The sequence below is a fragment of the Leptodactylus fuscus genome, chromosome 4 (genome assembly GCF_031893055.1).
Source record: "Leptodactylus fuscus isolate aLepFus1 chromosome 4, aLepFus1.hap2, whole genome shotgun sequence".
Lineage (NCBI taxonomy): Eukaryota > Metazoa > Chordata > Amphibia > Anura > Leptodactylidae > Leptodactylus > Leptodactylus fuscus.
The window spans coordinates 161571082-161584419 of record NC_134268.1 but is presented as its reverse complement, the minus strand read 5'-3'; the positions used below and the strand labels follow the sequence as shown (position 1 = coordinate 161584419).

Below are 13338 nucleotides of genomic sequence, written 5' to 3'. Positions count from 1 at the left end.
TATTGAACTCATTTTCGTTCAAATACTCAACAAATCGAACAAACTCATCATCAGATGACGTCCAAATGATGAAAATATCATCGATGTATCTCAAATACAATTTTATAGAACTGGCAAAAGAATTTCTAGATGTGAAAATGTTTTCTGACTCAAACATCCCTAAAAAAATATTTGCATAAGTGCAAGAAACAGGGGTCCCCATGGCTGTACCTGTCTGCTGACTGTACCATACATTATCAAAAATGAAACAATTATTATTGAGAACTAGTTTCAAACCGTCTCGGATGAATTCAGTTCTTTTCTTATCTTCACCCGCTAATTCTAATAGATTCACCACTGCATCAATACCTTTTTGGTGAGGGATGCGAGAGTATAAACTCTCTACATCAATTGACATAAGTTTATAATTTGATACCCAATCGATAGAATTAATTATATTCAAAAAATCTTTTGTATCCTGGATAAATGCAGGAATGTTCTTCAAAGTCGGGCGTAACATCCAATCAATAAATTGTGATAATGGCTCAGTGACTGACCCGGTACTAGCCACTATGGGGCGCCCTGGGGGGTTGGTCAACGACTTGTGTATCTTGGGCAAAAAATACCAACACGGTTTTACTGGTTGGTCGATTAACAATTTTTCACCCGTTTTCCTGGAGATAACTCCCTCTTTCACATATGTACGCAAAAAACTAATTACTTTATTTTTAATTTTTTTCTGTTGGATTCCCCTGTAATCTAGAATATGTCTTTGAATCTGACAACTGTCTTGCAGCTTCACTCAAATAATAATTCTTGCTCATAACTACAGTGTTCCCACCTTTATCGGCCTTTTTATATATCAAATGATCTTGATTTTTTAACCATGTTAAAGCTTTTTTTTCTTTTATAGTCAAATTCGGGCGGGGTTTGTTATAAATCAAAGCTTTGACTTCCTTCATGACTGAAGCATGAAACAAGTCAAGACTGCTGCCGGGCGCTATGGGGGGGTGTGTCAAATGATGATGTTACACTTCCTTTAAACAATTCTTCACCGTTACTATTATCTTGAATAACTCCCTCATTCTGTAATAAATGGAGGCTAATTAAAGCTTCTTTCTCCTGTTCAGACCATTCATCGGAAAAAAAACCCAATGGACCTATTTCTACAGTTCTATCAATAGGACTCTGCTCTCTGTGTTCTTTATTATTGGCATACCATTTAAACAAATTCATTTTTCTAATCCCTTTATAAAGGTCAATCTCAAATTCCACGGGGTCAAACTCCTCGGTTAAACCAAAGTTCAAACCCTTTTGCAAAACAGAAATGCAATTTTCATCCAGCATTGTATCAGTTAAATTAACCACTGCAGACAACTGATCTTGAGCATTCGTTAATTCCTCCAGGACACTTGTTTGCGCTTGGTCCCTATTCTTTTTGCCTCCTCGTCCTCGTCTGACACGTTTTGCCCTAAAAAAGTTCTTTTCTCCTTTGGGCCATTCTTAGATGTCAAAAAAAGATGATCAGTTGTTGACGACTGTTCATCAGAGGTACTGGAATCAGTTCCTGACTTCCAATAGTCCTTTTGGCGATAGGTCTGCGGTTTACTACAAAAATTGGAGTGGTTTTTAAATTTACGGTTATTCCAATAAGTTTGCCTTTGTTTCTTATTCCTGGAACTAGTTTCATTCATCTTTTCATTCCAATTAAAGATATGCCCACTTTCAAAATCTTGCTTATCTCGTAAAAATTTATCTCGCTTACGCTCCTTGATTTCGGCTTGCGTTAATGCCACTTTTTTATTTATGCGCTTAATAGTGCCGTTGAATGACTCTTCCTTCATTCTAGATTGCAATTCTGATTTAGCCTTAATTAATTCAGTTTCGACTTTTTTATGCTCTTGTTGGTTTTTCTTTAAGACAAGTCGCAATATATTTAAAGAATGCTGAATGTGAAGCTGTTTCCATTCAGCTACAAACTCTACGTCATCCTTATACATGGTGGGTTCTTTATACACTCGTAAACCACAAGGAATACGCTGGCAGGTGTTATACGATTGCAAAGAATTGATAGTCCAAAAAATTCTAGTCTCCCTTTCAGCAAGGTTCAAAATTTTTTGTTCTAATGACTTATTACTTAATACTTGAAATTCATCTTTCTCATCACATGAGGTAAAAAATGTTAATGCATCTTCCCTCCCCGAGTGTATATTACATTCATCTGTCAAGTCCATAGCATCATCTTTGTTTTGATCCATGAAAACAGGAAAATTATACCACTGTTAAATATATATGCAGCAGATGTAATCGCTCAGCAAACTTCGCTGGCAATAAACAATTGGTGTGTACACAGCGTGCTCAACTGAAAAATAGTCCAACAAAATGCAAAAAAGTTCAAAAGCAGCGGCACCGTTCTGTGAGTGTGAACATACACCAAATCACTGGATCTCAAACTAGATGATCTGGCATTCAGGTGGTGCTCACTGTTAAACAAATAGTCCAATATAGTGCAAAAAAAATAGAAAAAAATCAGGGCACTCACCAGCCAGTAGTAAAATTCACCAAACTTTAATAATCTTCCATAAAAATAGGCACTTGAACAGCATTTACAGACGGGGGTAGGGTAGATGGAATGTAGAAGAAATGAAGCGACGACCGTTTCGTGCTAAATGCACTTCATCAGGCTTCCCAAAATTCAGGTGTCACCAGCCGACATATATACCAGCCGTGGGGCACACCCATATCACCACAAAAATAAATACAATTTAAATACCACAAAAAGCATTTAAAACATGTTAAAACAACTTCACAATTGTTAAATCTCATAATTTGCTGAACTTAGAGTGTGAGTGGAGAAGGTCATGGAGTAGCATTTGTGTCCAGCATGTCATCCTTGACAGATGAAGGGGCTAGTGGAATGTTGGGTGGAGGTAGAAGAAGTCTCGTTACTAACAACAATACGTCAGTGTAGCCAAACTTAGGGCTATGGTCAAACAAGGAACGATCCGGAGTACATGGAAGGATCATACCTACACCTTTCCTTATGGGGAAAAAACTTGGATGAGGGTAAAGCATCCTCAGCCTTTATAAGCAGGCTTTGGTAACATGGAGGTAGAGCACTAACTCCACCTTCATACCAGCTCTCACTCTCTTCATATTGACACTTGTTATTTGTCATGCATATTCTATGTTCTTTTAACTTTGTTTAATTTTTGGACTGTAACCTATCTATTCGTTTGAATTAAACCTTCGTTTGCTGTTTTAACCACAAATTGGATTGGACTCCAGCTGCTTCTTGGTATCACCGAAGTACACCTCTTGTCTCATCAGTCAAGTGGTGTGGGACGTTATTTAACATTTGGCGAGCCACTCAGTCGTTGTCTGGAAGTATTCCTCAGTCCTTTGTTTGCAAAAGGGAGGACTGAACGGAGGAATCGTTTGCAAAGTGCAAAGCTTCAGGACTTCGTAAAGTACCTAGGACGGTGAGCCACGCTTACAGCTATCAGCTGCACGAGTGGCGGAACGTCTGTGTGAGAGCAGAGGAATTTTGGCCTTGACAGCACAGTGCATACAGAAGATCGTGTAACTGAGTGAGTATGGAGTTCATTGTTTCATATTCTGATAAGAGCAAGCTAGATTTTAAGTATGTAAGTAGTCATACTAATGCACAGCTTTGGTCTAGTTTATACACTCAGTGTGAGGAAGAAAATCAGCGATTAGATAAGAAATTTATTTGTGTTGATAGGTTGCAAAAGAAATTAAGGAATGTATTGCATATGGTCAGAGTGTACAATTCTTTAGTTATTGAAGAGAAACAGACACACAGGGTATGTGTGAACACTAAAGGCACAAGTAACACTGACACACAGACAGTGGAAGAGGATTATAATGAGTGTTCAGCATGTGAGGTATTAGCCCAACACATTGAGGAGTTGGAGGATCAAATGGAAACTAGGACACAATTAGTTTCAAAATTACGCCAGGATATAAGGAAAATCTCTGCTGCTACAGGTAGTCCCTCCTATATTCCAGAACAAAGCCACGGGAGTACAGAACAGTTAGAAGAGGTAGATCTTAAGAGAAGACGCTTACATGAAAGGGCAGCTAGGTTGACTTTAAAAATCAATGATCAGTTAATGAAAATTGGGAAAGATGTTCCAGCTTACAATGACAAAATGGATGCTTTCCACAATGCAAATACTTTTGAATCGTATACAGATAAATTTAATCTTACTGATGAACAGAAAAATAAGATTTTCAGAGTATGGTTACCTTCTCACATGGCCAAGAGGTTACTGCCGACGCCTGTGGTGAATGAGGACAATGAGGTGATGCATAGTACTGAATCAGATAGATTGAAACAGCTTATATTTTTCACTACTGGAGAATGTGAACCAACAGTAGATATTCTGGATTCTTTGAAGCCAACCTTGGAAGATGATCCTTTTGCTTTCTTAATGAAGTTTGAGCAAGCATACAGGATGGTCTTAGGGATAGATGAGGGTGAAGAACCTTCAGCTATGATAAAGGCATTTGTAAAGAAGTTTAAATATTTGGATCCAGTATCATTACGAATTGCCTCAGAAAAACTTGCTTTATATGATGCAGCAATGTTCATTGACCACATCAGAAGGTCATTGAAGCAAACAAGCACAAAGGCAAAGATTTCTGCTGTCCAGAATAAAGTAAATAAGCAATCAGTCAATGCAAATCAGGACAGTCAAACTAATTCCAGGACTGCACCTGTTCCTAAAAAAAGTATTGCTCCAAAGCCAAAAAGGAAAGGAACTTGGGAGAGAGGTCAGATGTCTTGTTATCATTGTGGTAAAGTGGGACATTTAAAATGGCAGTGTAAAAGTTTCCTTAGAGAGACCCAGAATATAGGGAAAGAGAATGGTCTAGTGCCCACTGCACCTCCTCCTCCTTCAGAGGAAAGAGAATCTCCCTATGCATCTCTAATCCGGCAAATTAGGGAAATATCAATACAGGGATCAAAAGGGAGGTCACGCGTCATGATTGACAGAGATGATGGTCTGTTAGGATCAGCATGACTAGAAAAGATTCCAACCTCTCGACCCTTGGAATATGTAGCCCCAGTATTTTTGGATGAATGTGGAAGACCTTTTGTAACAGGATCTCTTCAAGGGGAAAAGATCACGTTCCTCATAGACACTGGAGCTCAACTGAGTGTCACAAATAAGCTTCAGATCCCATCCAAAAATGCACCTGTTTGTACAATTGTAGGCTTCAATGGTCGTGGGGGGGTGTCAGCCACATTGATATCTGATGTTAAGTTTGAAATTCCTGGACATTTGGAGACGAGCATTGATATTTGGCATTGTCCTAATTCAGAGAATATCTTAGGGACTGATGTAATGAACAAACGAGGTTGGATTATTGATTTGGGAAACAAGGTGATTTGGAAGGATGTTGATGGTTCTAAACCGGTACTGATTGATCCAAGTGAATACAGCAAGGTTGGAACTATTTGCTTAACAGATGTTATTCCTTCTGATCATGTTTGGCCTGACACTGGTGGTGATGTACAGTTAAAGGAAATTGTAGAAAGTATTCCTTCTTTGTGGGCACAGTACAGGAATGAAGTAGGTACAATGAAAGATGTACTTGTGAACATAGAGGGTAGGGATCCACCAGCCCAAAAACAGTACAAATTGCCTCCAGAATCAATAGGTCCAATGTCTAAGATTATTGAGGAGTTGCTTCAGCAGGGTGTCATACGGAAAGCAAACTCTGTGACAAACAATCCATTATGGTGTGTCTTGAAACCTGATGGTTCATATCGTATGCTTTTGGATTTAAGGCTTTTGAACAAATATACGCCTAATGTAGCTCCAATTGTTGCTGACACACATGATTTGTTGGGACAACTAGATGCAAAAGCGAATTATTTCTCGGTCTTGGATATTAGCAATGGATTTTTTAGCATAGAATTGGAAAAGAGTTGTCAATACAAGTTTGCTTTTACATTTCTGGATGAACAGTATGTGTTCTGTAGATTGCCTCAGGGTGCCCATTTGTCACCTAGCATATTTCATCAAGCACTAGCAAAAGTGTTGGGAAGGAGTTCACATCAGAAATATATCAAACAGTTTGTTGATGATATTTTGGTGGCCACAGAAGACAGGGAAACACATTTGGAAGTTTTAGCGGAATTGTTTACCTTGTTGCACGAAGCAGGTCTAAAATTGAACACAAAGAAGTGTAAACTGATGCAACGTGAAGTGAAATATCTGGGGATCCTAATTAAACCAGGAAAGAGAATGCCTCTCCAGGACAGGGTTGCAGCTGTTGCTTCACTTCCCATTCCAATGTCACATAAGGATCTCAGACACTTTTTGGGCATTGTGAATTTTTCCAGAGAATTCATTGAGGGATTTGCTGAAAAGGCAAAGCCTTTATATGATCTCTTGAAAAAGAGCCATGATGATTCCTTTGGTCCATGGACAGACCGGGAACAAAAGGCATTTGAACAATTGAAGTTAGCTTTGCAAACAGCTCCAGCCTTGTCAACTGTGGAAGCATCAGCTCCATTTGCTTTGCAGGTACATACGTCAGAAGTTGCTGTTACATCTGTGTTGTTGCAATTGCAGTCAGGGGAATGGAGAATTTTGGGATATTTCTCAAAACTCCTTACTCCGGTGGAAAAAGGGTTCGAAACTTGTGCGAGACATCTGATGGGAGTGTATTTTGCTGTAAAAGCAACTGAACACATTGTTGGCTTTAACAAATTAATTTTGCAGACGCCGCACTCCACATTAAAACTTCTCCTTGAGAAAAATATTCCAGGTGTATCTCATCAAAGATTTGCACATTGGTTGTTGACTCTGTCTCCAAAACAACTTGAAGTTGACCACAAAGCCAAGTATGTACTTCCCCAATTGATGCAGTACGAGGGTCAGGCACATGAATGCTTACACACATTTCAGGAGACATACATTTCAATGTTCAGAAGAGAAGCAGAAAAGACTGACGAAGCAGTTTTTGTGGATGGATCACGGTTTTTCAATGAAGGACATTACTGTTCAGGGTATTCTATCTGGTATCCTGAAAGAGGATATGCAATCCAGCACAAGTTACCAGGACACTATTCAGCTCAGAGAGCAGAGTTAGAAGCTGTCAGGACAGTGTTGGAGATTGATGAAAAGGAGAACAGAAGTCCTTTGGTCATTTACAGTGATAGCTCTTATGTGGTTCGGTCTTTGACAGATTACCTACCAGTGTGGGAAAAAAGAGGCTTTGTTGATTCATCAAACAAAGTGTTGGTGCACAGTGATACTCTAAAAAGAATTGTTGAATTAGCTGCAAAGAATCCAAAAGGATATGCAATTGTCAAAGTCCCAGCACATAAGAAAGGAAACCATGAGCTAGTAGTAGGAAATTCTACTGCAGATGCATTAGCAAAAGAGGCCGCTTTAACAGGAGCAGAGGTCCTCGAACCTGAACAATTGAAAGCCTTACCAGCTAGGAAAACAGACACGCATTTGCCTTCTTTTGCAGAGGAACAAGCAAAGGATCAATCCCTTGCAGTTTCTCAGGTTGATCCAAAACCTCCCTTTGTTTGTGAAAACGGGGTTTTGTGTCATGACTATAACGGGGAATTGCGTCCTGTTGTGCCAGAGCATTTACAAACTGAATTCACCCGATACAATCATGAGAGCTTAGGTCATTTGGGTCAGCAAAAGTTGCTGGAAGTTCTTAAAGGAAAGTTTTATTGGGACAAAATGGAGGAAACTGTACAAAATGTTGTTCAGTCATGTCTCATTTGTGCTCAAGTGAACCCTCGACCTAAAGGACAAAAACCTCCACTCCAAAGAATTGCACCTGCAGATGGTCCATGGTCTACATTGCAGATTGATTACATAGGTCCATTGCCTACAGGTAAACATGGACTCAGGTATGCATTGGTGGTGGTAGATGTGTTCTCAAAATGGGTAGAAGTTTTACCAGTCAGGAAAGATGATGCTTTGTCTACAGCTAGAGCATTGGTAAATCATGTGTTTTGTACTTGGGGGATCCCAAGAATGATCACTTCCGACAGAGGAAGTCACTTTACTGGACAAATAATGCAAACAGTTTGTGGTATTCTAGGAGTACAGCAACAATTCCATGTTCCTTATCATCCACAATCTGCAGGTATAGTGGAAAGAATGAACCGAACAATAAAATCCAGGATTGCAAAAATGTTGTTGGATAAAGGAAATACATGGGTTGATGCAATACCATTTGTTTTGATGAGTATTCGAGGAACAATTTCCTCTACAACACAATACACTCCTTTTGAATTAATGACAGGAAGAAAAATGCCATTAATATTTCCGCATGAACCATGTTTGTCTACACCCCAAAAAGATGCTATAGCAAGGTCCAGGTGGTTGCAGTTGCTGCAAGAAAACTTACAAACAATTCTTCCACATGCAGCATCTAGAATGCAACGTATGATGCCACCTCACTCTTCAAAGTTTGTCAAAGGTGCATCAGTGATGATTAAAACCTTCAAGAAGAGTGGACCTTGGGAAAGTAATTGGGAAGGTCCCTTTGAAATAATTGATACAATGGGACAAGTGATGATTTTGGTGCAAAGATCACCCAAAGCAGGAAAAAATACTCGCAGACAACAAAAACTGTGGGTACATGTTGATCAGTGTAAATTATATGTTTCAAAATAATGATACTGCTTGTTTTTTTAGGAAATGAACCTTCACAAGGAACTACATCTCCTTGAGGAAAGAGACAGATCAAAGGTTCATCGCAGTCAATATAGAAGTCTCAGAAGATGTTATTTGGTGGGAACTTTCCTTCTGATATGCACTCTGGCTGCCGTTTTGATGAAAGACGCGTTACAGAGTGGAAACAACGGGAGTGACCAAATAAAGGAGGTGGATTTACTACCACGGAAAACAAGAGACTATACACTAGAACACTTGCTTAAAGAACGCTTGAAAGATTATTCAAAGGACATTACAGGACATTTATGTTTGGGTTATGGTGCAAAATGTTGTATTGAAATATACTACACACACGACACAAACATTATGTTAAGTGCTAAAGCAGGACCTAAACAGAAACAAACCCATTTACAGGGAACCTATACACATAATGACAAAACAGGTTCATGGGAATGCACACCAACAGAGGTATTATTTTGGAGTGTAGAAATAATAGGTAATGAAACTGCCAAGTGGTCAGGTGATATCACAAATAATATGATAGCATCAGGAAAAATGGGCAGATCTAAAACGGAAATCTGGTTCCACACTCAAAGTTATGTAAAAATATTGGATCCAGAATATCACCCTTCTATGAGTAAGGGTAATGAAGACTGGGTGAAGACCTGGAACTTCGAAATAGCAAGAGAACCTGTTAAAGTGAGAATAGCAATTGATCTCACTATGACTAATAATTTACCACTTGAAGTAAGAGTTAATACACAAAGAATTGAAATCCTAGAGGGAAGAAATCCTTTTACTCTGGAATGTAGCACGAAATTAGAGTTACCACCTGAATCATTGTTAACATGGAAAAAAGATGGACTATTTTTAGGAAGTTTTTCTAATGGTCCAACAAATGTAATTCATAGGGGTTTATATGGGAATGTTAAGTGGGTAGACCAGAAATTTATTCTGTACCAAGGAAACCCAGCTCCTAAGGATTCAGGGGTATACGAGTGCTGTGGAACAAGTATTAACAATCAGAAGCAATGTGCTACTGTAAATATTAATATTTCTTCAGTTACAGATAGAATTTGCACAGGAGTCAAATTCAATCCATCAAGTCCTTTCCAGATTAACCATTTTCAATCTAAGCCTCTTTTGAGGAATGGTACATTTATGACCATGGTATGGACATTTAACATGTCAGATTGGAAAATTTCCTCAAGATATCCCCAATGTAAACAACACCTAGTAAATATGGAACAAGGGATCGAACAATGGTTCGGTAACAGTAGATCAAAACCCATAAGAAACAAAAGAGGTGTTGTGGAAGGTATTTTAGGAGGAATTGGGACTGTTGGGAGTTTAATAAATGGTATGAATATAAACTCTCTGAGATCAGATTTAGAGACAATTGGTTATCTAGGAAAGAAAGGAGTGAAAGTCCAGAAGAGTCTAAATCAGCTTCTGGAAAAAATGGTTGTTAATTCTGTGACTGTATTAGGATCATCAGTGTCACATCTTCAGGATGCAACTCTAGCATTAATGAGCAGTGAACAGGAAACGCAAGTAGCCAGAGCATGTCTGGAAATTCAAGTTGAATATTCCACTAACCTAAAGATGATGGCTCAGGCTTTACAAAGTGGTATAACTCCATTGGGTTTATTAAGAAATTTACCTGTAATATACAATTTTAGTTTGGATCATACAGAGTTATGGGTAAACAAGTGGTTGGGATGTAAACAAAATGTATGTATTGGAACATCATTAATCCCAACATCTGGACAAGAGCAAGTTTTGGTTCCAGTAACTTCTTTAGGGGTTCCTGTAAGTAATACACAATTAATCCATTATAATTTAGAATTTACAGAGTTTGCGTATAATGGAGCTTCAATTGAACAAGTAGACCTTTCTTCATGTTTACATTTTTCCTCTAAAGTAGTTTGTTTACCGGAACAAGATAAGACTATCTATCATTCTTGTTTCCATAACCAAAGTACATGTCATGCTAGAATTGAAACTGTACAAAATATACATGATATTGTGACACCAGTTGGCCAAAGAAAAGTATGTATACAAATTATGTCGGAAAAAGAAAAGGTTTCAGCATTTTATCCTTCATGTGTATATGCTGAAAACCTGACTAGAGGATTGTATTGTATTGAAGGAGACGTAAACGCTATAAGGATGAACATGGGAAGATTTAATATATCCTCCATAGCGAGCAGTTATTTGAGAACCCTTCCAGTGCAATATAATCTATCTCAAGTTGATAAATTTCCATGGAAAATGTGGACAGAAGAAATTGTAAAAGATAAAGGTCTATTAGATGCTCTAACAAGACAGTTAAAAGTGGCTGAAATTGTGTTTAAACATCAGCAAGGTCAACTAGATGATATAGAACATGAATGGAGTACCATGTCAGGATCATCCTGGTGGGGAAAATTTAAGAAATCGGTCGATGTTTGGTCAAAGTCATCAGCAAAAATGGCAGTTGGAAATGTATTATCTAATCCTATTGTTATTATATTTATGTTTGTAGTGGTGTGTATATTGTATCAGATATTTATAATGTGTAGAATCAAGAGAATATACACTCAGGTAAAAAAGGAAATTGGAAAAGGAGACAAAATTTTACAAGAAATGTTAAAAAGAACTCAACAAGCTAGTTCCATCATTAACATTGAGTCAAAGAAAGAACATGCTGATAAAATGTTATCACATGGCCTGTGAATGAATGTGATACGATTGGTGAGTAAATGAGTTAGAGTAGGGAAATTATGATTAGAAAAATGTATATCTAATCATAATCAGGGGGAAATGTTAAATCTCATAATTTGCTGAACTTAGAGTGTGAGTGGAGAAGGTCATGGAGTAGCATTTGTGTCCAGCATGTCATCCTTGACAGATGAAGGGGCTAGTGGAATGTTGGGTGGAGGTAGAAGAAGTCTCGTTACTAACAACAATACGTCAGTGTAGCCAAACTTAGGGCTATGGTCAAACAAGGAACGATCCGGAGTACATGGAAGGATCATACCTACACCTTTCCTTATGGGGAAAAAACTTGGATGAGGGTAAAGCATCCTCAGCCTTTATAAGCAGGCTTTGGTAACATGGAGGTAGAGCACTAACTCCACCTTCATACCAGCTCTCACTCTCTTCATATTGACACTTGTTATTTGTCATGCATATTCTATGTTCTTTTAACAACAATACATTACATCATTATACATTAACATTTTTTACTGATTGCTAACTTTATTTCAAACTTTGAAACTTTTTAAACTTTATTAAGCTTTTCATAACCTCTAACAGGCTAAAAGAACCTTTTGTTCTGCTCCTTATAATAGGCGGACTTAAAGGAGAACCGCACTTCTAACACAGACACACAAATGAACACACTACTATGTTCATTCAAAAAACCCGCCAGCATAGTCCATTGAAAACATACTGACTTGACAGCTAATCAAAAAGGGAGCTACTTATTCCCATTATAGGTATAGGCATCCAACCAACATCCATATAAATCGCGGACCAGAATGAGAACTGTATCCAACTATGAAACTCCACCCCTAACCTGTTTAAACCGATGGCCAACAGAGCTCAAAGAGTTACTTTGACCATTATAAAACCCTAGCTAATCACAAACCAACCACCAAAGGAGCCATTTTACCTATTGTCCAAATATAGATATTATTATATAGACTTATTACGGCGAACGAGAAAAAGTCCCCACCCATACTAATGTGAGCCAATCACGAAGTAAGCTACAATAACAAAATTCTTAGCATGAATTATACTACGTACAGGAGCTATGGGGCCGCTTGGATTGAATGATCGTATGGACATGAGCGTATTTCTGTAAATGTAGCCAGTTTTGTATTTGTCTATTGCCATTTATTAGTAAGATCTTAAGCGGTAATTCCTTTGAATTACGATTCAGTGGCAAAGGAGGTAGCGCATGTACGTACACACTATATTCCTCATGCTAAGAATTTTGTTATTGTAGCTTACTTCGTGATTGGCTCACATTAGTATGGGTGGGGACTTTTTCTCGTTCGCCGTAATAAGTCTATATAATAATATCTATATTTGGACAGTAGGTAAAATGGCTCCTTTGGTGGTTGGTTTGTGATTAGCTAGGGTTTTATAATGGTCAAAGTAACTCTTTGAGCTCTGTTGGCCATCGGTTTAAACAGGTTAGGGGTGGAGTTTCATAGTTGGATACAGTTCTCATTCTGGTCCGCGATTTATATGGATGTTGGTTGGATGCCTATACCTATAATGGGAATAAGTAGCTCCCTTTTTGATTAGCTGTCAAGTCAGTATGTTTTCAATGGACTATGCTGGCGGGTTTTTTGAATGAACATAGTAGTGTGTTCATTTGTGTGTCTGTGTTAGAAGTGCGGTTCTCCTTTAAGTCCGCCTATTATAAGGAGCAGAGCAAAAGGTTCTTTTAGCCTGTTAGAGGTTATGAAAAGCTTAATAAAGTTTAAAAAGTTTCAAAGTTTGAAATAAAGTTAGCAATCCGTAAAAAATGTTAATGTATAATGATGTAATGTATTGTGAAGTTGTTTTAACATGTTTTAAATGCTTTTTGTGGTATTTAAATTGTATTTATTTTTGTGGTGATATGGGTGTGCCCCACGGCTGGTATATATGTCGGCTGGTGACACCTGAATTTTGG

General features: G+C 38.1%; 2 protein-coding genes across 2 annotated transcripts in view; both read left to right on the top strand.

Annotated features, from left to right (window-relative positions):
- The window catches only part of ATP2C1 (ATPase secretory pathway Ca2+ transporting 1), a 115553-nt gene that overhangs the window by 7878 nt on the left and 94337 nt on the right, over positions 1–13338 (top strand). The window lies entirely within an intron of this gene.
- LOC142200726 (uncharacterized) lies at positions 3508–11801 on the top strand. Its single transcript, XM_075271290.1, has 2 exons — positions 3508–3569; positions 8688–11801. Exon 2 carries the CDS (start codon positions 8691–8693, stop codon positions 11382–11384), a length of 2694 nt encoding a protein of 897 aa, XP_075127391.1. The 5' UTR covers positions 3508–3569; positions 8688–8690; the 3' UTR covers positions 11385–11801.